This window comes from Paramacrobiotus metropolitanus, unplaced genomic scaffold, assembly GCF_019649055.1.
Source record: "Paramacrobiotus metropolitanus isolate TYO unplaced genomic scaffold, Prichtersi_v1.0 Parri_scaffold0000106, whole genome shotgun sequence".
Lineage (NCBI taxonomy): Eukaryota > Metazoa > Tardigrada > Eutardigrada > Parachela > Macrobiotidae > Paramacrobiotus > Paramacrobiotus metropolitanus.
This window is the reverse complement of record NW_026570326.1, coordinates 23582-47611: the sequence shown is the minus strand read 5'-3', so window position 1 is coordinate 47611 and position 24030 is coordinate 23582. Positions and strand designations below refer to the sequence as shown.

The 24030-nt window shown below is 45.8% G+C and overlaps 2 protein-coding genes across 7 annotated transcripts; both read left to right on the top strand.

Annotated features, from left to right (window-relative positions):
- Positions 1-1063: 1063 nt before the first annotated feature.
- On the top strand, positions 1064-3388 carry LOC129597538 (uncharacterized). Of its 2 annotated transcripts, none has more exons than XM_055495142.1 (4): positions 1064-1634; positions 1827-2341; positions 2456-2665; positions 2743-3388. In XM_055495142.1, exons 1-4 carry the CDS (start codon positions 1202-1204, stop codon positions 3316-3318), a joined length of 1734 nt encoding a protein of 577 aa, XP_055351117.1. In that variant the 5' UTR covers positions 1064-1201; the 3' UTR covers positions 3319-3388. The 2 variants fall into 2 exon arrangements, with proteins under 2 accessions (XP_055351117.1, XP_055351118.1); XM_055495143.1 differs by having other exon boundaries at positions 2819-3007.
- An 8315-nt stretch (positions 3389-11703) lies between these two features.
- Positions 11704-23936, top strand: LOC129597537 (uncharacterized). Of its 5 annotated transcripts, XM_055495141.1 has the most exons (8): positions 11704-11898; positions 12007-12207; positions 14504-15036; positions 15748-15831; positions 16021-16129; positions 21224-21576; positions 22142-23422; positions 23575-23936. In XM_055495141.1, the coding sequence occupies exons 1-7, from the start codon at positions 11864-11866 to the stop codon at positions 22615-22617; spliced, it is 1791 nt and encodes a 596-aa protein (XP_055351116.1). In that variant the 5' UTR covers positions 11704-11863; the 3' UTR covers positions 22618-23422; positions 23575-23936. The 5 variants fall into 5 exon arrangements, with proteins under 5 accessions (XP_055351116.1, XP_055351114.1, XP_055351112.1 ...); XM_055495139.1 differs by having other exon boundaries at positions 11704-12207; positions 23611-23919; XM_055495137.1 differs by having other exon boundaries at positions 11704-12207; positions 23575-23919.
- The last annotated feature ends 94 nt before the right edge of the window (positions 23937-24030 follow it).

Genomic DNA, 24030 nt, shown 5'->3' with positions numbered 1-24030 from the left:
GGCCTGTCCGGCATATGGCGGAACGGTACCATTTGAATTATTGTGAACGTGATTTATGTAAAAACGTAGTTATACAGCTTCTCACAAATTGCATATGGTTGCTGCGTTCAGCCGCTGTGTCACCTTTAGAGAGTTGCCGAGCTCTAGCGGAAATGACCAGGTGGAAATAAATTATAAAGTACCAGTGCGCCGTAAACCGCACACTGTTGGTAGTACTGTGCGGGTTGTCGCTTGGGTGTTCGGCTCAAAGACTGCTTATACAGACTGTAGGCTGCTTAGAGTGTTAGTAGTGTACCATTTACGCACTGATAAGTCCACAAAAAGTCCACGAATAAACGGAAGCGGGAACACCGAAGGGGGGCAACACTGTTCTTAACACGCAGTTAAGCACGGGCTTCGGAGACAAACACCGTACATTCACTGGAAAGGATGCAAATTGCCGCTCTTGTCTGACTCAGGATAATTTTGTACGTTTCTTTATTTAAGCAAAGTGCACATCGTATCTTTTTTAACAAGTTGCCGCTCAGAAATGCATTTATTAACATTTTTTGGTATTGCTGACCACTGGTCATCTTGATGACCATTCTAAAGTTTGAGAACTGTAGGAATTTTCTAAACCTTTCGTTTAAGTGGTTGTTCTCCGCAGTGCCATCTTTCTGTAATTTTCTAGAAATTTCGCCGTGTTACCTGCCAAATGACAGGATGCCCATCCCTGTCAGTTTGGCAGGCTATCGCCGTGCTTGACCTATGGTCACGAAAATTCCCAAAAAATTAATTTTCCTTAATCAAATTATTTCGTTACGAAACACCAATTTTCAAATCGCTATTCGCACTCCTTCAGGTAGCTGACTTTGGTGGGTTAAACTGCTGTACGAGGACGAGCTTAGTACATGTGATAGACAACAAAACTAGCGAGAGAATCTGATAACCATTTGCGTGCTGTGCAACACTGTCAGCCACCTTAGGCTGGCGGTAGCCGCGCGCCGTCACGCAGCCGTTAGCTGAACACGGCCTGCTATTTACTGTAACGCACACTCGCATTAAAATTTAAATGCGAGTTTTGTTTTGGTTTTCTAACTTTGTTTATAATTGGTTCTCCGCAAAATTTTCAGTAACCAGTGACTGACATTAATTAACCAAGCTCTTGATAATAATGTTATAAAATTACCATCTAAATAATTAATAAGATTCATCTGGCAAGATGTACTACGATGAGAATATCACCGACGTACGGCTACCTGCCAGTTTGTTTTCTGCACCTGCGATGGAGATTTCTTGCGCGAGTATCAGCGTTGTTTCGGGCCTACCGTTGAGTGAGAATTGTGTGGAGGAACCTGCCAGCGACGTGCCTTTACCAGCAGCGTACGATGATCGTATGGCCTTGGCGCTGAAGGCTTGTAGAACGGGGAACCTGTCACAGTACGCTGCAGCGAAAAAGTACAAGGTTCCTTACTCTTCGTTCTGGAATAAACTGAAGGGCGTGCGTACGGAAAAGAAAGGCGCACATATGAGAAAATTTTCGGAAGCCGAAGAAAACTACATCGAAAATCTGCTGCTGAAATGTGCGGAGAACGGCATCCCTCTGGATAAAAGATTTTTAAAGCGGATTGTGCCGTTACTGACCAAATATAAAGGTAACTAAAATGAGATTTAAAATTATTCCTGTAAAATTAAATTAAATTATTGACTGTTATCGCATTTATTTATATTGGTTAATTTTTAAATTGAATGCGTCCGTTTCTGACGGAATATTCAGTGACGTTAGTGTGAGAATATTTGTACGTTACTGGTTTTTCTTTTACTTACAAAAATTTTACCTTGTACAGATGTGCCCAAAAATCGAAAGATGTTTTCGTCATACTGGCATCGCGAATTTCTTAAAAGGCACCCGAAAATTGCTCAGCGAATTTCACACAGCGTTTCCCGAAAAAAGGCTAAAGAGTGGACCGTGGAGAATCGGGAGGGTTGGATACAACGATTGAGTGAGCTTAATACCGAGGGCCTGCTGCTTGATCCTGCAGGAATCTGGAATTTTGACGAGTCAGCGTTCCAGGTAGCGGAAAAAGTGACGACGGTATACGCCAAGCGGGGGGTAAAGGAGGTCCTTTCGTACTATGACGGTAACGACCGCGAACTAATCACGGTGTTGGCGGGCGGCAATGCGGCTGGAGAAATTCTGCGACCATTAATTTTATTTGACGGCAAAGTTTTCCTTGCTTCTCGTTTTGACGGCACAGACGACAGATGTCATATTGGCTTTAACTCGTCAGGCGTGATGGATAATTCAACTTTCACTTCATATATCAGAGAAGAAGTCATCCCCAAAATGACGGCAGCAAAAGTGCGTGTTTTCTTTTACTCTATTAAAAAAATTTAAAAAATTATTTGTCATAAATTTCTTTCATTTTATTAAAAAATTAATGTTGAAAAATAATAATATTGTGTATTTTTTCAGAATGTTATTTTTCTCGATGGGCACAGCTCTCATATGTTCAATCTGGAGTTTTTATCGGAGTGCATGAAGTCTGACAAAGATATTACCGTTGTCATACTGCCGTCTGGTCAGACCGGGAAGTTGCAACCCATGGATCTGAAGGTGTACGGCCCTGTTAAAAAATATTGGCGGGATTATTTGCGACTGATGACCCTTATCGCTGAAGAAGAGGTATTTTCATTTTTTATGCTAATTTTAATTAATAAATAAATCTGATAAATTAATCCAAAAATTAAATTTGATCGTAGGTTAACAAACAAAACTTCGCTCGTCACCTTGTGAAAAAATGGGATGAATTTAACATGGCCGCCAATATTATTTCAGGGTTTGCTTCTTCCGGAATCTATCCGTTCAACCCGGATGCGGTCTGCCGAGCTTACGTAGAGCCTGTTCCAAGCCAATTTCTATCAGACGTTCCCATTTCTGTTGCCACCGTATACGTGAGCGAGCTGGAAGTTATACGCACAAATCTTCGAAAAATTCCACTTTTGACTGAAGGACAGATAGAAGAGATTGTGGCGTTCACAATCTCTAAAGCAGAAGGTTTTCTTCCATCGGTTGCAGCTGACAAAGTGGCTGCAGATTGGCACCATAATTTCATGAGCGCTCATCCTCAGAAAAAGAGAAAACTTAAAGATTCTCGTCTGCGCGCCGAAGCAGGGCTTATTGCGACGGACAGTAAAGTAATCGCAGCGCTCGAGCAACGGGAAGCAGAAAAATTGCTGCAGAAAAATAAGCGAAAAAGAAACACTCGTAGCGGACTTAGCGATGTGACAAATACTCCGACTAAAATTAAAAAATCTTTCAGAATGGGTAAAAAGTGAGTCCTCTGAAATTTCACATGTGGTTCTACAAAGTCAAAGTTTTACTGTAAGAAATAAAGTGTGCGGTATTACTGGGATAATTATTTGTATTAAATGTGATGTGTTTACCAGCACTGACAAACCTGGGTGGTTGCCCGTGTTGCACGGGCCGGGCATGGTTATCAGATTCTCTCGCTAGTTTTTTTGTCTATCACATGTACTAAGCTCGTCCTCGTAGGCATCAAGCACCGCCTTCCACCCCCGTTCGTTGCAAGCACACGTTTTAATTATAGGCGCACAGTTTCAGTTATGTAATGCTAGCATTCCGTTTGGGAGAACGCTATGCGCACTCTCCTCTTAAGAGAAGTGCTTAGTAATATATATTATGATTATGATATTAGCTATTATGTATAAAGACGCTTATTGTCATTTGCGCTTGAATATTCGCTCCGCTTGCGCTTCCTGGGCACATCTGCTGCGGCACAAGCTGATTGGGTGCCCTTTTTTTCTACTAACCTGCAATCAGAAATCGCTCAGCCGTCCGCTAGCTTCAGTCGCTTCGACATTCGAATAGTGCAAAAGATTTATTAGAGTTATATTTAGTTTAGAGCCAAATCTTGCAAGTAACTCGTGCATAAGCAGTGTTTCCTACTGCTGTCAAGAGTACGATGCACCAGTTCAAAGTTTCCGGGATTGTGATTAACTTATCCCCCCGGCAACGCAGTGAAGAGTGTGGTCCATTTGGTAAGGGTTTACCTTTCCCTTGTATACCACACGCCTTCAATTATGCCGAGCGGAATGGGCCGTAAAACCAGCGTGGACGTTCTGGACGACGACGGGATGATGCGATACGCGCGCGTAGTGGACGTGGCCGAAAACATTCTAATCGTTGATCTGCTCTGTCCCAACCGAAGACGAGAATATGTTCCGTACCACAGCGTCTTCCAGCTGAACAAGAAGTTGATGAGATACGACAGAGATCGTTCCGTCAGTTCTGTGTACCGGAGACGCCATTGGGACCGTGGATTTGGTTGCCCGGTGAAACGAGCCATTTCGGATGCAACGTTACGCACCAGCAATACGCAGGGGCTATCGTCCATTGGCGACGATGCGACAACGGTGCGTCGTGTACAGATTTCTTCCCCATCGAACGCCTTCGCTAGCCAGTGGAGAAAGCGCTCGCTCAGCGTCGGATGATGAGAAACAAGCGGTCTGCGGATGACGAAGATGCTATATCATCAGGTCATATTTGTACAGGGACCTTTTTTAAGGATACGATGCAGCTCGACGACAGATTTCGCGCAATTTCTTCCCAAGAAGCAACAGCGTTCATCAAGCAGTTATATTCGCCCAGCTACTATTCGCAACTCTCTTATTGTTATGACACACAATGTCGTGATGGCATCGTGAATCTCTGGGATGGACAGTTGGAGTACCTGTCTTGGCTGTCTAAAACAGCTTATTGGACGGAGCACATGAAAACTTCGCCGGTAAGCATGAGTTTTTTGTGTGGTTTAATCGGCTTTGTTATACAAATTGTGCGATGTCCAGGTTGAAAAAGAATTTTTTCGTGGGTTGTCTGCTCAGGAGTCTCGAAGATATATGGCCTAGCGTTGCCGCTACACCATGTGAGGAGCTGGCGCTGCCGGTGGAATTGTGGCTGGAAGTGTTTTTCGTATTTGGACACGGCGACACAGTCGAGACTGCGTGCGGTATGCCCAGCATGGAACGCTTTGATGGAGATACCGGCGCTGCGCGGTCGTGTTGTGGTCGAAGACTGCCTGCCTTCCAAGGATGCGTACCGATACAGCGAATTCTTGTGCTTTGCGACGCTGTACAGTTGCTTGCGTCCTGGCACTCGGCACATTGTGATTAACGGTCGACGCAACTCCATGTGCATGGAAGACATCATGGCGCTGTGCGAAATGATCCGCTACGTGGCGAACCAGCAGCCTGGAATCCGACTGGGAAGTCAGCAGTTCGCTAATCCACTGGGGTTTTCTTTGAAGATTAATCGCTGCTTGCATGAAGATGTCGTCGCCGGCTGTGCCCTGCATCCCATGGACTCAGCTTTCCACGGGTGGAATAAGAAACGCGATCCTGATTTGTTATCGCGATTTATGGCAGTTTGCCGTAGTCTGCCCTGTGGTACGATCCGCCTTACCAACTGCTGTGTGCACCTGGACGACCCTGACCTTCTTTCGGCGAGAATTCGTTCAGCGCGGCCGCCAAATAACGATGGGTTTCACTGCGCTTTGTGGGACGCGTTGGACGCGGCGCTGCCGGTACTGACTGACGCAAGGATTCGGGAAGTGAACGATCAGCTACAGCAGCTGTCATGCCGTTCGGTTGAAAAGACCAAAGTACAGTACAGATAGAAAACTATATGCGCAAGGTAAGATTTGCCAGTTCACCGATCCATTTTGAGAACCTGTGTAGCTGCAAAATACTTTAAGCTTTGATTGCTTTTATAGATGCTATGTGCGACGCAGTCAGAAGATCCGCGTTCTTCGGCGCATTATCGCGGCAAGAAGTGGTGCGTGGACGGACCGAAGGGTTTACAGGTGGAGAAACTGTCGCGCATCAGCCGATATTTTCTGCTGGCCTACAGCAACTGACGCCCAAAGAACCACGTTTCCGTCAGTGGATGCCTGGGCCATCACGTACCCAAGAGCACTGCGTGTACCGAGCCGCTTTCTGACATTTAGCTGTCAACGTCACCGGAACTATACACTGTTTTGTCCTCAAATTATAGGAATAGTCGCTAATATGCAGTATTTGCTCCCTCCATCCCGTTATTTTAATTTAGTTACTTTAGCGAATTTTTCTGTTTGGTGGGAGGCTCGAATTCGCACATAGTACAGCATGTGTTAGACAGTGCTACAAGTACTTTGTAGTATGTTTGTTTTTAAAAACTGTGCAATAGGTTTCTGTGGATACGCACAGATATGAAGCACTTTATTGCTGATACAGCTTCCATTCTGTGTATGCACGAAATACTGTAGTAATACCGACGAAGTTCTTTTCGGCATGCAGCCGTTCCAACTCTTTACAAATACTGGTTTCTTTCACTGCGATTAGTGAGTGTCTTGGGTAGCCCCGAAAACTGATACAGCCACTTGCCTGCGCTCTTGCCGAAACTTTCGGGTATCGTGCCAACATTAGTTAATAAACATTGTGGCCGTCTGATAGTAAGCAGAGCCAAAATTCTCTTCGTTTCGGTTTCTTGGATCGGTCGGATGCGCTGGTTTGTCGGCCCATAACACACATCTGCTAATTGTTTGTTACATCAACTGGTTCGAAGGTCCGGTCGGAAATTTTGAGTTTTTACGATGGAATGGGTCGGTTGACTACTACCTTACAGAGTACACTTCTATGGCCAGGAGTAGTATTTCCATCCGATGCAATCCGTTGTTAGCCGAACTGTGGTCGGTCGTAATGATATCCGACAAATGGTCGGTCATAATGGTATCCGACAAGTGGTCGGTCATTCCATCCGTCGATGGTCGGCCAGGGTAACTTTTACTATTTCACCCATGTGGGCCAGGCAAGTTCCTCTTGGTCGAATTCGTCCATTGAGAGATAGTTCTTCGTTTTTTTTCGATGCCCGGACGAAACACCGAGGGTCGAGCTGAGCCGATCGCCTGACCGAGGTTACATCGGCTGCCGAGGCTATCTGGGAAAAGGAGGGTAGCCCGGATCGAAGCCTCCAAGCCGACAATAACCATCTCTTTGTTGCTCAATAGGCGACAGGAGACGAAATTCAAGGTTTTGCCCGAACGAAATGCCCATAATCCGACCCAGCAGTTAGCCAAACTGAAGCCTAGCCACGATCCACCAGTGCAGCCGAGGGTAACCCCCGGACTTTACCTCAACAACCGAGACTGCTTGTAGATTTTAAATCGATGACCAAAGATACCCTCGGATTCGACCCTTGAAGCCCAGCATGAGCCGGTCTATGTTTCCCAATTAGGCGGTTGGACACAAAACCGAAGGGGTTTTGTCGGACGAAGTCCCTTGGAACATCGGAGCCGATTGGACATAGGAGTCGGAATCCCTGCTCAGAAGCAGGAACCAACAAAAACGTGGTTTACGTTGCACTGTGCGGTTTAAATGACGTGCGACCATAAAACCCCTCAACACTAGCCTGTCCTCGTTTCCCAATAGGCGACAGGACGCAAAATTACGGTTTATGCCCAGACAAAACCTCGGATTACCAGACTTTACCGGAAGATCCATCGACCAAATAACTCTATAGGTCCAATTCCTTACCCAGAAAGGATGCCTCACGGCATTCGCGGATGCGACAGGGCCTCTCTGCTCACGTCAGCTGATTAACCTCCGCTGGACGTAAGCACAAGCTTGTATTACCTGGCTACAAAGGTTCCGGTGAAGTTTAGCTGGAAAATACCCGGTCGGAAGTGAGTTTCACGCCCATTTTCTCATCCGGCTACGGAGATTCATACCTTACCCGACGTAACTTGGTCGGAAGTAAGTGTCGCGCCAATTTCTTACCTGACCCCCGCTGAACTGAACCGGTGCCATCAGGTATCCCGAGAACCGAAGCCTCGGACACGGATGGCCAGATATTAAGTGGACTAGATCCCCCTAAGCGGACGCCCTCTATTCGTTAAAAGGTCCCGGACCACCTAGACTTTGAGTTTTCTTTTTTATTCTCGAAATTATGTCCTTATTTTGATCTTTAGCAGATTTCTTTTATTAACCAGCTCGCCAGGATTTGCGATGTTTTATTTTACTAGAGAGACAGAATAATACTTCGTTTTGTTCACTTTTTAGCCCGAACACTTTGGTCTGAGTACTTTTCCAGCCCAGACTCTTTGGTTCGATGGCATCTGAGGCAGCCGAATAGTTTGCTTGCGCAGCATCGTCGATATCGATGCGCTATAAAATCAAATCTTGGATTTTCAAATCTTTAAGCCTTGCGTGCGGCGCGTCTTTTTATTGGTAAACCTCCGCTATCCATTGTCACATACCTTGTCCAGTGTACCATGTTTTTGTCGGGCTTCTTTTGTGGAAGAGATCGTATGTGAAGGCCGCCGTTGATGGCCTGCAGTCGACAGCATTACTATTCCGTCTTTCAGACATCTTGAGTCACCTTAAACGTTCAAAAATTTTATCGGCAGTTCAAACTTGTGATTGCATTTTTAACGTTCCGATTTTAGGAACAAAATAACTTGATAAAGCGAATGTCATATCTTTGGTTTATCTTTAATAATTTTTTAAAAAATAAAAGATGGTATGCGAAGACAAACGTGGTGTATTAAAGGTGGTATTGGGAGCCAAACGCGGTATGAAGGTGGTACACGGTGCCAAAGGTGGTAAAAGATGGTATGCGGAGCCCCACCATAATTAAATCAATTATCGCAGTAGAATGCAATACTGAATAAAAAAATGCTAAAATCAGCTGTGGAAGAGATTGTGCTAAGAAACTGAAGAAATCGTACGGCAACAGAAGGTGTCTGTTCGCCAGTTTTCTAAATCTAATAGTACCATGATAGTACCATGATCAAGCTGTCCGGGCGTGTTGACTGAAGTGTCCGGGCTGGCTTAGTGCTCCGGCTTAAGGGTCCGGGTCTAAATCGTGCTCCGGCCAAAGTTTCCGGCCTGGAATAGTACTCCGACCAAAGTGTCCGGGCTGTTATAGTACTCTGACCAAAGTGTCAGAGCTGGAATATCGCTCCGACCCTAGTGTCCGGGCTAAAATGGTGCTCCGACCAAAGGGTCCAGGTCTAAATCGTGCTCCGATTAAAGTGTTCGAGCTGGATTAGTGCTCCGACCAAAGTGGCCGGGCTGCAAAAGCTATCAGGAGCTTCTGGTCGCATCGAGACCGCAAAAATATTTGGGTGGGCAAAATTTACGGCGGACGCTTTTTCGGCCGCCGGACGGTTTAGTCAATCTATCGACCACAACTTTTGCCGGCGCCTTGGTTGTCCAGACGTTTTTGTCGGTTACAAGCGCCTTACCACTGGCCTTGACTCGGCATAGACACTCCTACGGCCTTTCGTCTCAGACGATAGCGTTCGTCCCGCTCGTGTGGGATCTGCCCAGTGCCGCATCAGTCTTTTTCCTCTGTTCGGCTCGATATGCCGTTCGTTAGCATTCACTAGCATTATCATTAATTGTACTTTCATGATTACGATCACGCCGAGCTTTCCACGTGCTTCGTGTTTTAGTTTCTGGTGCATTATTGCAATCCACAATAAAGCCTTGTTTCCCCACTATCGTGAGCCTTTGTTCGTCTGCTGTCCTACTGCTAATGAACAACCTGGGCGGTGCGGCGGAAAACAGAATCGTCTCAAAATTTGTCTGCTTCCAGAAAAACATAACGTTCAGGGAAACCGTCCGGATTGCAATTCTACCGCCATTGCAATAACACTGTGAAACAGCGCTTTGCCGCGTTTGTACATATCGATGCATCGCTTGGGCACGCTAAGGAAGAGAGCTGCGCAGCTCTGAAGAATGTGTATTTTGAGTTTTGATCAGTCTCGGGCGGTTGCTGATTACCTGTACAGCACGTAACTGCACACTGGAGCGTGCACATCAATGAGGTTGACCTTAACGACAGCCTTATTAGTTACTTTCGGCCGCTTAAGCGTTCCAAAAAGTGTTAGTGACCTCTAATACTTGATTTGGCACTAATGACCACTGCAGTTGGACCATCGGCACCCCTTTTTGTACGATGGCACCTGCGGTCACACCCAGGAAAAATGTAAGCGCGGACAATGCGCTAGTAATGTAATCTTAAACCAAAAAATATTGCTTCCTGCAGTCTCATATGAGAGCATATTGAAAGTTTTGGGAAAAAACATCGCTGGTATCGTTTATTTTCAGTATTCTATCTGTAGTCGTGGTCACAACAAATGAAAACGGTATTTGGAAGTTTTTAATTTTTTGCTGACTTCGGTTATTTTCTTGACCACTTCTACACTTTCATTTTAAATATTTTTTGTGCTATTTAACGAAGTTTTGCTTTTACGTAATTAGTCTTCGCAAGTTATCACAGAATTAAACACTTTTATGCTGTGGACTGTCCATGTGCATTGGCGTTGGCAAGCGACATAGTCACTGCGACAGACATATGGTCAGCACAGGTTCCCAAACTCCCTTTTTTAACTGAATTTTTTCATGATACTCGCACTCCTTCGCGTACCGCCGGCTGAAGGGTTCAGGCGTTAGCTCAAAATCCAACACAAAATGTAGCTCTAGAGTCTAGATGGCCGTACCCTTTACTGTGGCAAATTAGCTACGACCACAGTGCGGCAAAATAGCAAAAGGCTGTTTAAACGCCGTGTGCGGCGAAATAGCAAATGGCTATTTTGCCTACCATACTGCGGCAAAATAGCTGAAAGCTATTTTAACGCAGTGTGCGGCAAAATAGCAAAAGGCTATTTTGCCGCACTGTGAACAGATGCGGCCAAATAGCCTTAGCCATATAAAAACGCTATTTATATATTTGTTTTTGCCCATGACCCCTCGTTTTTGCCTGTTTGTTCACTTTTATTAAATAAATAATTTTAATAAAATATTGTCCTAATTCTAAAACTCTTAGGGGAAATATTACGAACTCAAAAGGGGATTATGCTTGTAATGATGTACATGCAATGGACGACAAAAAGAAGTTAAATCGACCGGCCAGTGTGCGGTCGCGCCTCATCAACTTCTTTTTGTTTGTGCACTTTATTTGCTTGTGTCACGTTTCGCTTTATTTTTGCTACGTTGCGGTCGCAATATAACGAACGTAGTAGTCCGACGTACAGATACAGTACATTTCTCAGATTCATGTTTACGGTTATCTGTACAAGTACTTGCTACTTAAATTAAAAACGTTCTGCGCAGAATTTTTGTCATGCGTCACAAGCAAATAAAAAAAGCTTTTTGTCAGAATCAAACTCAAATTGCGCGATGACAATAATTATATGATAAAAATCTTTCCCGTTCCCCGCGTTGGTTGAGGATGCCCAAATATATTATTAGTTAGTGTTACACCCTATTTAATTAAAAATCAGCTTTTTCCGGTATCAGTAAATCCAAAGCATATGCGCTTAAACTGGACTATCAAAATTAAATGCACATTTAAAATTATCCTAACCCGATATGCTCACACCGAGTTACACGAACGCCGCACATGACAGGACGAATGTGCATACTGCATACTCTGTAGACTGGAAGATATGAATCATAGGATTGTACAAATCGATAGCGGCTGGATACGGGGATATACATAATTACACTTTGTATAGTGTACCCTACCGTCTTGTATATTTTTTGTACTCGTGCAATACTTATTCATCCCATCACAGGCCTCCATCCATGCTGGATTATCGATTTTTTCGCAGCTTCCCCGGAGTTCTGTGTACTCGTATATGGTACTGTCCTTATTGCCGTAGTGCGTACTCTCGCTATAACCGTGTGAATTTATTATCATCGTACTGACTTTATTAACGCTTCTCTGTTCAACTGCTGCAGATCCCAACTGTGTTGGTCCAGTACAGAAATCAGCACTAAAGCCAATTAAACGTGTTGTTCCGCTTGTCGAGGGATTTTGATGAGGGTGCTGTCTTGGATGCGTGGATATTACTTGTAAGCGATACACGCCTTCCCTTTAATGGCAAATCTACCGAAGATTCTCAAGGATTGGCTGTATTTCTCGGTATATTACGATAAATTCGTGGTGGATGTTGTTACCAGTGATGGTATACATCGAGGATACGTGACGGATGTTATGGACCAGGGGCTTCTGATCGACTTTCATCACACTGAACAGTCGGTTCAGTGTGTAGATTTCGCGGACATCCGCGTGCTACCGATAAAGAAGCATGCCGGGGAACGCTACTGCCGCTGGACACACCGGGAAAACGTGGAGGTGGAAGTTCTAATCAGGACGGCAATGTAAGCCATTTTTCTGGTACACATAACTATAAATACAGTGTTAATATTCAACACAATAAAGCTCGGTGATGAAATGTAGTTCCAGTGGTACTGAGTGTAATAAAATGTAGCTAGCCAGAAAACATTATAATAGCACTGGAATTAAATTTCATCACTGGAATTCAGCACTGGAATTTAAATTAAGTTTTAGTCAGTGCGTGATTCGAAATTGGCCCTGCCAATTTATTCAGAAGTTGTTGATGGCAAATACCAAAGTCTGGCTATATCTGTATCAACCTGATGATGAAACTCTTTGATTCATCTCATCTCGCAGCTACTTTTTGGACGTTTAGGAAATGTCCCGGTACATGTGCATGGTCCCGATTTTATAATAGATCCACTGAGACAGTGGCACACCCCAAAGCACTATTTGTATCGTTTTGATTTCGGTTAAAAACCAAAATAATGGTTTCAATGGGTCAGCTAAAAAATTAGTACGCGAAACGTGCGACTGTTGAGATTCAACTCAATGGACAATAAATCTTAAACAATAAATCTTCATTGTGTACGTATTATACTTCAATAAATCTTAGACGTATTTTGAGTTTTCCTTTGTTTGTGAAATTTTTACAATGAAACCTAAAAATAGCTCGATATTTCGGGTAGTACTAATAAATGTTACTGTTACTAGTAGTGGTACTGGTAGTGGTACTACGCAATGATACTGGTACTATTAGTGGTAGCCAGAATGGCACTGTTCTGGTAATGGTAGTAACAGTATTGGACTATTGGTAGTGGCAGCAATTGCAGCGCTAATGGGGAAGGATAAAAATATCGTTTAGCTCAAAGCGCAAACAAAAGAAAAAGCAAGAAATTTGTTTTAAGTACTTACTAGCAAACGCAACATCGTCTACCTTTTAGAAGCTTTGACCACTTTTTCAGTTTCTGGCACTTGTAGCGTTGGATAACAATCTATTAGTGATCAGCGTTCAGCAGTCAATTATTGTCATATATTTAATAAGACACCAGAATTTGGTTTTATTGGGCAAAAACAGCAAAAAGGGCAAGCGCGGGCACACTCCTTTACGGTTAAAAATTAAATATTAAAAAAACACCCAAAATCGCCATGCGCCCGTGGGTTTAAAGGCAATGTAGCGCACAGTACAGTTTACAGTAAGTATCTTCGTCTGGCTAGACAGGCGACGACTGCATCAAGCACGCGCTAGCGCAAGCATGCAGACCTGTCCTGCCCTGTATCACAATTTTGCCCGATAAGCAACCGGAAGTTCGATCGATTTGATATCGCAAAGCAAAACACTAGGCTGTCGAACAAGTGTCGAAACGCGTTGGAGTATTGTTTTCTGCAAAAAAGTGCGTTTCATTTTCAAACATGCTGCAAGCCGACACACGGTAAGACGCCTTGAAAATTAGGGAAAAACAGATAGTAGTTAGCTGTGGTATTTGCTGTGTTTATTACAATTATAAGCGATTACTGTGCTTGATGCCCCCTTTTCTCGATTTATGCCGTCTGTAGCCTTAGGTATCCTGCAATGTACATAGTACTTACTTTACTGCTAAGCTATATAATTGAATTGTTCGTAACTATTTTATATCGCTTCTATTTTAGCAAATGGTTAATGTGTTAATAAATGGTCAGAGGACTCCATGGCCGTTGTAATTATTCAGGCAGGAAGTGTGGGTCATCTGGCAGAAAATGCAAAGCGACGGAAACACTCTTCACTGGAAAGTAAACACCTTTTCTATCGGTTAGTTGTTGAAACGTTTGGTGTTTTCGGCCCAGCTTGAAGTGAAATGGTGTATTTTAGGGGCCGTACAACTCGGGAATTAACTGGAGAAGCGCGTTCTACTGCTTTTATCAAGCAACGTTTTAGTTTGGCTGTCATTAAGGGAAATGCTGCTACTGTACAGATATTAAGTACGTCGAATACATACTGTATACACACACACATACATACACATACATACACATACATATGCATACATATAGATATATACATACATACTGTATACTGTACTGTACGCGACAGCCTACATGTTTGACGCTTATCGCGACAACAAGCGCTTCTCTGTAAACCACAGTGCTGGCGATTTATGCGCATTAGATGTCCTCCATTTACACACTGTTTGTTACATTTTAATTACTGTATGCCACTATCTCCACTTTATTATACCACCCTTTCCACTGTATTTTCAAGTATTTGCACTCTTTCCTCTATTTCTGTTTCCATTCTGTTTTATTCCACATCGTAGCGTGTCAAAAAGTTCCATTCTGCTCTGAATAGCACTGGTTTTACAGAAATCAGCCTCTAACCTGGACCAGTGCCAGATTTCTGGTATTTGTACCGCAGTATGGTGATAAATGTCGGAATCCTAACGAGGAGGTTTGTGCACTAGCACGCGTCCCGTCGGCCATCGCTGCCCAACTGGTGGCGGTGAAGATGGATTATTATCCAGATTACGCTTGTCAAATACGGATTCGCCAACAGCGCCACTGGACGTCGGCGACCAAGGATACATTTTTCAAACTGACACTGCGTCATGCAGCGTGCAGTAAAAAAAAGTGTCCGTTTCCGGTGACACCGTTATCATATTGGCTAAATCAACTGGACGTCGGATTGAAGTTGTGCTGGCTGCGCTACACCGGTACCTTACTACTAGCTTCTAACGCTGATGGCATCACGGTGTTGTGTCGCCAACATGTCAGAAGTGCACCTAGAAAATTCCATCGTCTGGTTTTTCATACATTCACATTATTCCTGAACACCTGTTTCAGAAGCGATATGACACGCTACAGAAGAGTTCTCTTCGCCCAATCAGGTACTTTTCATGGTATGCTGCGCTAGCAGTGAAATTTAAAACAAACGTAAAGGCACCCAGATTTCAATGGGCAATCGGACAGTTAAACTGTTGACTCGATTTCGTTGACGGAAATTTGTCGACCGATTCTACGTCGAACAGGCACGACATCGAACCGTCACAAAGACGAGGTAGCGTTTGTTAGGTCATCTTAGTTTCCTTATTCTACTTAGATTTTCTTATGTTTTCTTAAGTTTTTAAGATTTCTTAAACGAGTATCGTCGGTTACTTAGTTTCCCTCATGTATTCTTAGTCTTCGTCGCGCGAAGACTAAGACGGTCAACGTCGTGCAGTCGACATTGTGTCGGTCGATGAAGTGTTAATCGGCCTGATGTCGGTGAGCCTTTTCTGTGTACATTTTTGCCCGAAGGGTTGTAAGCGTTCATTTTCATTGGAAGGGGGATGGCAGTATTATTGTGAAAAATTAAGCGATGTACGAGTAGTTCTTGAAGGGCCGCTGAGCCACCTACGGTAGTTAAACCGCGCTCAAGAACCATTTTGGACAAAATTAATGGGAATTACGCAAAAATTACCTAAACGGATTGTCTAGCCGACATTGTTTGTCTGGTTTTCTGCTTTCAGTAGGCAAACTTTGACAGCAGAGAGTTTGTGTTGGAAGCCCTTCAGAAACATCATACATCGGCATGAGATAGAAGTACCGATAAAATATGCGTGCTTTTCTAGACATTGCTGAAACTTCGTGGTTCATGAAAACGTGGCGCAGAATGGATTTCTTCCCTCGATGGCTACAGTCTCAGAAAACGTTAGGTATGCAAGTTCTGATAACGTGCGGTTGTTTCACTACTGCGGGTTTTGTAAGTACAGTAACTGCAAGTTTTTTTTAATTAGGTATTAAGTTTTCTGTATTACATTTCTGCAAGTATGATATACGGATACTATAAAATGAATTAATTTTGAACCCAACCAATCAGCTATTTTTGTTATGTCTTTCTACAGGACTTCAGCAATACGACAAAGACGATGCCATATTCAATGAATACCCGGATGACGTCCTTTTTCAGATTATGGCAAACCTGGATCTTGTTACCCAGAGAACGTTACGGCGGTAAGATATAACCGCAATTTTCTAACAGTGAAGTCAAAGCCGACTTTTTATCGGGAGCGGTTTGTCGGACCGCATATCGGCATCCAGGCGGTTTTACGGGAGCATAAATTTGTTTTTTTTCGCATGCGAATTTACACTCCGACAAAACCATTTCCATGCAAATTTTCACTCAGAAAAAAGTATCCTGATTACGAGCGTTTCACGATACTGCAAAATTCGAAACGCTATGGGTGGGCAAAATTAACTGCGGACGGTTCATCCGTTAAATTCTTGTGGAAATTCCGTACACTCGAGCGGCAGCGGAGTTGGGCGTTTGCGGGAAGAACGGGTCGACGGCGCGGCGGCATACGCGAGATCGAAGGTGCAGGTGATGACCTCACCGGTTCGAGTCTCCGATATCCCCACTTCCGCCCGACTGCCCCCGTTTATTGCATTGAGTAACATAACAGTTGCGAAAGCAATAACAACAAAGTCCACCATGTAGGGTGGGCGGGTGGTAAACGAAAACGGTAGAGGAATAAATCGGCAAACTGAACGTATCAGATCGTCAGCACGACTGATCAGAAGGCGAGCAACAGAAAAATCGGGCCGTGTGCACGGCCGGCGGCAACATTAAACGTTCTCATGCGCAACAAAGAAAGTGGGCCGAGCCGACGTTTAACAAAGCAGTACAGGGAATTTGCCACGAATTTAACTGCACTTAGCTTGCTAACTGTTCTTTAAATTCTTGTGGAAATTCCGTACACTCGAGCGGCAGCGGAGTTGGGCGTTTGCGGGAAGAACGGGTCGACGGCGCGGCGGCATACGCGAGATCGAAGGTGCAGGTGATGACCTCACCGGTTCGAGTCTCCGATATCCCCACTTCCGCCCGACTGCCCCCAAACAATCTATCCGGTCCGGTAAGGATTCAGTGGCACGGGTGGCCCAGCGTGGCGAATGTAGCGGGTGTAACAGTTGCTCCGCCAGCGTCCGGCCAGTTGGATGGCATGGTCAGGCACGTTATTGGCCGCGGCCGTAGTTGCCGCACCAATGCGGAAACTGTGCGTGCTGATCCGGTCTCTCCGGGTGATCCGTGAGAAGGCGAAAGAGGCACTTCTCCACGTCTGCCCTTGTCACGAACTTGCCGTCTTCGCGCTGCAACAGCGGCCGCTCGTTCGCAGGCTCGGGCACGCGAGCACGGTAATTCCGGTAAGCCTGCACGGGGCAGACTGAACGTCCAGTCGCCGTCAGCGCGACAGAACTACCCTGCCCCGTCTGGTCCGTCTTTGTGAGCTTCAGCTGCACCGTTAGGCGGTGGCCAACATCCACTATGTCCCCCCATAACAAAGTCCGCCGTGGGTCAAAACGGTTAGTAGCGGCTGCTGTTATTTCTCCAATGCGGAAGAAGCCGAAGAACAGGAAAGTGAACGTCGTCCAGTACAGTGACTGTTCGTACTCTGATATGCGGGCCACTCTCAAAGCGTCCTTCAGATATCGCATGTGCGCCAGTGTCACCGGGAGCCGCCGGTCTTTTGTGGCGCTGCCAGACGGCGATAGCCTTCCAGAGCCCTAAGAACGGTGTCGTTGTCCGTGGGGCTTGCTTCATTAAATTCACGGTGGCGATTCCGGATGCCGGCAAGGTAAACCGTGGCTGTCCGATAACATTTACTATCTGCGTATAATTTCGCTACAAATTCCGCAACAGTTGCCGGCTTAGCGGGCAGGGATGCCTCCGATCTAACCGCGCAATATTGCTGGAACTTGTTGAATGCAGCATTGTACGTGGCTCGGGTAGATTCAGCAATATGAGCCTGTAGCAACTCATTCAGCTCTGGGGATGGCAGAGGGCTGCCCTGAGATCCGGAAAGATGTCGGGACAGTCCACCGGATGTAGCTCTGCCTGTGGCGCTAGTCGTCGGAAGCGGCTTTGCTGGAAACGAGAGAGCGCATCAGCTATTTCATTATTAATTCCGGCAATATGCTTAAGCGTTAACGTCATGTTCGCGACTGCTGCGGCTTTAACTAAGCGACGCATGATATCCAGCACCCCGCGGTTAGTTGATCTGAGGTTTTCCCAAGCGTGCGTGGCGCCGGCATTGTCGCAATGGAAGACAACTTTCAAGCCGGCCAGCTTCTTTCCCCAGACGATCACGCTCAGCAGTATCGGTACCATCTCAAGATACTCAATGCACGGCTGCAGTTCAGTTATCCACAGTGGCCAGTGGAGCTGAAACCACGCCCCCTGACAATAAGCGCCGAGGCCATGTGTTGCTGAGGCGTCCGTGTACAGGTGCAGCACATCTGACCGCGTCCAGTCCGGCTGTAAAAAGGATGCGGTGCCGTTCCATGTCGGCAGAAACTCACGCCACCAGCCCAGATCCTTGTGAAAATCGGAGTTTAAGGGGATCATTTTGGTGTTCCGGTGAGTAGATAACAGCATGATCATCCGGCGAGTAAAAAGACGACTTGCTGGTACGCACTTCGATGCAAACTGCAGGACTCCGAGCAGACTTTGAAGCTGTTGCCGGGTGCAGAAACGCTGAGATGACCATTCTTCAAGAGCCGCTTGTATCTCATTTTGCTTTCCGGTTGGGAGACTAAGGGTTTGTCTCACAGAGTCGATCAGGATGCCCAAGAATATCAGCTGAGTAGCGGGTCCTTCGGTCTTGTCGTGCGCCAAAGGGACCCCCAGCTCACTGCATATTTGCGACATGGTGCTCATGCACGTGCTGCACTCGACACTGCCGGGCTTTCCGGCAAAAAAATAATCATCCACGTAGTGAAGCATTGAGCTTAGACCGCTTCTTCTGCGCACTGCCCAGTCAATAATCTTTGCGAATTGCTCAAAGATGTAAGGAGAAGATCGTAGCCCAAACGGAAGTACCACGTCGAAGTAGTACTGTCCGTTCCAGCGATACCCGAGCAGATTCCAAAGATCGCGCCGCACCGGAATCAGGCGGAATGCTGACTTGACGTCCATTTTCGCCATCAACGCGCCCCGGCCCAAGCTGCTCAAGATGGCAACAGCATCGTCGACGGAGCAGTATTCCAACGGAAGCTTATTGACGTCAATGGCATCGTTCACGCTGTCCCCGGTGGGCTGCGATAAATCCATGATGACTCTTACAGTGCCGTCCTTCTTCAGCCGCGCACCGAGAGAATTCGTAACAAAGTGGGGTAAAGGTGGTGATAAGAACGGTCCGACGCTGTGACCTTTCTCCACTTCTTTCGTGATGTATTCAGTAACGGCGGCGTTGTGGGTCTTAGCGGTTGCCGCATTGGGAGTGTACCGTTCTTTCTGCGGTCCATCATAGAAAATATGCGCACCGTGTGCCAGCGTGTCCAGTATAAACGACACTACTGACGCATCAGGATACTCAGTGAGCAGTTCGGCGAAAGCGGTGGTGCGCAGTGGTGTAGTCGCTCTCGCCGGCACTGTCAGCTCAGGTACCAACTTTGGTGCAGTTAACTGCGCGGTGGTTCGACTCCCCGCATCGCGAACAGGAGTGTTGCCGGCCGGCCTTGCAAGGAGTGGTGCAGCCGCCGAAATTGAAGTTACGGCAGATTTCTCCGTCCGCGGCGGAAGCGGTCCGAAAGGGCTGCCCGTACCCCGGCTGTCCTTTACGCGGTAGCGGGCAGCTCTTAATAAAATGCCCAGGCATACCACAGTTGCGACACTTGTCGTCCGCTTTCCGGTTTTTATCTTGACGACTACCAGCATCTGTGCGTTCTTTTTCGTGACGTGGAGGAGCATCCGTGGTGTTGCGGAGCGGATTCTGGATGCAGTCGATGTATGTGTCCTCATGCTGATGCGCCCATAGTTCATACTCCCGCGGGTGGCTGGTCATGAATGCACGGAACTGCCTGTCGTACTCCAGCCAGTTTGCGGTCGGGACCCCACGCTCGGCATACGACGCAATAATAGCCAAATACTTGAAAAATTTAGCGCTTAACTGCGGGGCGACAGTGATGCGATATTCCGAGAACACAGAAAATGCACCTGCCCACGATGAAAAAGAATCAATGCTGATTTTACCGTCTTCCGGGGTAATGGTCATCTTCCCATCCACAAAGCTTAGATTTGACTGCAATTTCTTGGGCTTTTCCACTCTGTTGCGTCGCAGCAGCAAGTCAAAATCCACGTATTCAGTGAGGTCCAGCAGTTTCTTCCGCAGCTTTTTATCCGGTATGGCCGGGAGCTGGTGATTTGTCTGGTCCGAGACAAATGGCTGCGTAGAAGGTTGTCCCGAATGGCCAAACATATCGGGGCGGTTGCCATGGCGCTGCAGTACTGCACTGTCTTCTGGCAAGCTCTCATCGTCGCTACCCTGTTCGGAGGATGAGGTAACACTTTCCTTACCTCGCTTCCGACGCTTCGCCTTTTTTCCATTGTCTGCCTTGCTTGTGGAGTCCACCTGGTGCACGATTCTTCCGAAATCGTCGCCAAGCTGGATCCGCAAATTAGATGACGGCGAAAGCGGCCGGGCGGCCTGCGGTGGCTGGTTTTTACAATGGCAATCAACGAGTCCATCTGTTGCTGGTGTTTTGCTGCTGCTGAAAAATGGACTGGAGAGTGGGCTCCAACAACTGAACTTCGGCAGGCTCAGGGCGAACGATGACGCTCTTCAAGCGCTTCGCGGGCGCTGTTCCACGAGGTTTTCCGACAGCACGACGCGGTTTCTTGGCTGTCTTCTTGCTTCTCGTGGATGGAGGCATCGTTAGTGGGTTTCACAAAGGAAATGAAAATCTGAATTGTAGACTTATCTAACTGTAGACTTAAACGAAAACGGTAGAGGAATAAATCGGCAAACTGAACGTATCAGATCGTCAGCACGACTGATCAGAAGGCGAGCAACAGAAAAATCGGGCCGTGTGCACGGCCGGCGGCAACATTAAACGTTCTCATGCGCAACAAAGAAAGTGGGCCGAGCCGACGTTTAACAAAGCAGTACAGGGAATTTGCCACGAATTTAACTGCACTTAGCTTGCTAACTGTTCTTTAAATGGTTTGCCGGTCACGTTTGCCATTCAGATGTGCCCGGCAAAGCATTTTCCATAGGGCTATTCATCTCCAAAATTCGAAATGTTTACTATTTGTATAACTAATTGCTACAGAACATGCTCGAGATGGGATGTCGTTCTGTCGTCACCATCACTGTGTTGCCACGCTGTTGCCGGTGCTCCATTGGTATACATCCAAGACAACAATCAGGCGTTGTACTTGGCTAATACACTTTTTCGCTACACCGCGCCCACAACACGTGCTGTACTGCTCGACCAATTCTCCCATAGTCACAGCGGCACGATTCTCCCGGTTCTTTGCCTCCTCGATCGATCTCCCGACTACTACCTCTCCTACCGGCGTTCGAGCATTTGCCTGTGGTACGAACTGGAATATTATCCCCCTGTCAGCAACATGCAGATATACTGTACTATGATTATGAATGACGGCACCCGAAAAACACTAGGTCAGTGATATGGATAACGAACGCTGGGCTGCGTTGATTAACCGGAGCGCAGCTACTGGTCAACGTTTATCTGAGTATTTTTTTAATGTCGTTTGTCCAGGAAAGGTGCTTTCGGTGCGTTCATAAAGTTTTCCGAACCCAAATTCAAATTTGCTGAGTCAGAAAATCACTTTGGACGCACGGGCAAATAATTAACTAAAAATCTGATATCGAATCCTCAACAATCAGATGTGGTGGCAAATTCACTGGCAATATTAATTTTCCACTAATAGAGAGGAACAGCTGACCTAACAAATTTTACTGCAGTTTTTGGAAGGGCGTAACAGTGTGGAGTCTGTGGCCCAGAATTTTTTGGGCGCAGAACATTTTCGCTTATTTAATTGCGTGAAGAAAGCAATTAGCAATTAGCACTGCAGTAATAATTTCTAATAAATGCCGCTTTTATCATTACGTTTTTGTCATTTTATGATCTTGAACAATCTATATGACCATCGCTGCGCTTCGATAGATAGTTATTCTAATTGGTAATTTTACGATTGATACGATATAACCATCAGAACTTTAGAAATACTGCTGGGTACGAAGGAGGAATGCCGGAAGCTGGTATTTTCCAGTACAAACTGGACATACTGCTGTTCGAACAGGACCATGGCCGAGATGACTGAAGGAATTCCGCTACTGCTGGATGTCTACAACCAGATGTGCTATCTCCGTACGAAAGTAGCGTCGGGTGATTATGACACCGAGCTTCTCCAAGCTGAGTCGCTCGAGACGGAACAGAGTGTGGAGCAAGCGATAAAAGTATGGCCCATCAGCGAAGCGGCTAGCTCAGTGCTGACAAAAGCCTTCGACACCTTCTTGTACACAAAACATGATCGTTCTTTTCGCGTTCTACAAGGATCTCCCCCAACCAAGCAAGCGTATCGCTCTTGGACGATGTTCAGTCCAGAGAGTCTAAAAGTACTTATTCGCAACCCTTGTACCGCGCAGCTTGATTCTGGCCAAGCCGGCTTTGTGGAAAGCTGGCTGCGGCTTTGTTGATACGATCCCGCATGAGGAAAATCCCTTAAAAATCCGTTTATAGTGCCAGCGTGACCTGTCTTTTAGCGAATGGAATATAAGGGCAACCCTACGGTCCTCCTGGAGACTTTGTAGGACAGAAATAGTTTTGAATGATGCTGTTGTTATTTGCTCCTTTAATTCTTATTAGCCGAATACAATCGTAGCAAGAACGAATGGTTCACACAGCGAAGAAAAATTGGTACTTAGAACTAAAAAAAATTTATTTTACTTTCACTTTTTACGTGGCACTGCGTGGACAAATAACGGAAAAATGCAGCCTTATTAGCAATCGATCTAAATTAGCGAAATCAAGAGTCCTTTTCGGGAAGGATGCTCTTTCCATGTTAAATTGGGATGCTGATCAGCTGACAGCGGAACCACTTGCTCGTGTCTCGACTGTTTTTTACCGCATTGTAGTGCCCAAATCAGAGGACAACCAAGAAACTATCAGCCCGAATGGTTCTAACGTTTTACGCCCAAAGATATAACAGGCTGGCTTGCATGCTTTTGGCGTCGGCTTTCTTTTGCTCAGTCTGTGCCGCTGTTGCTGCGGCTCGAATGGATGTTGCTGCGATGCGAGGCAAAACCTGTGTTCACACGCCGGCTGCATTCCATGGTAACACTCGTCCTTTTTCCTGTGGTACTGTGGTAAATCCGTCCACTGGGATGGAGGCCGTTCGCGATGTTCTCATTGATTTCAATCAGGCCAGTATAGTGGCCGAAGCGATGTGGCATTTGGCTGAAAATGACATACCTGAACTTCCGGTCGAGACTTTCCTTGCAGGTAAGGCCTCCACCTCTGATACTTCCTCCACCTCTGAAGTATACATAGTTGCAAATGCATATATAGTAAGTATGCAAATGCATATATAGTAAGTATATATTAAGGAAATGCATATATAGTAGAAAGTACTTACTGATCTGGGTTTTCTGAAGCAAGTAAACAACTGTACGTACTGCGGACTCGTTCAGGAGAGAAGATGTATTTTAAAATCATCCTGGTTGCCGACGCAGGGAACACCGCGAATTTCAGGAAGCCGTGCCGCGTACTTCAGTACAAGCCCAGCACGGATGAATATTAGCCGATGACTATTAAAAAATTAGTAATTCCAAGGATGTGTTGCTTTGCGGTCGCTTACAGACTGTCATAATAATTCATTACTGTAATAAACCCGTACGTATGTTTAGTAATATTATGATACACTTTACTGTTACAATCATAGGTTAATCGAAACACGGACTGTTTACTTGTACATTCGGGCAGATAGATCAGCAGTACGACTCACTGGTCAGTGTCGTACTGTACTAGTGTTGTATCATTCTTCGCTGCGTTGCGTTGACTGCAGCACACTGACAGCTCCAAGCAACAGAGGCGAACACGTCACGTGATGA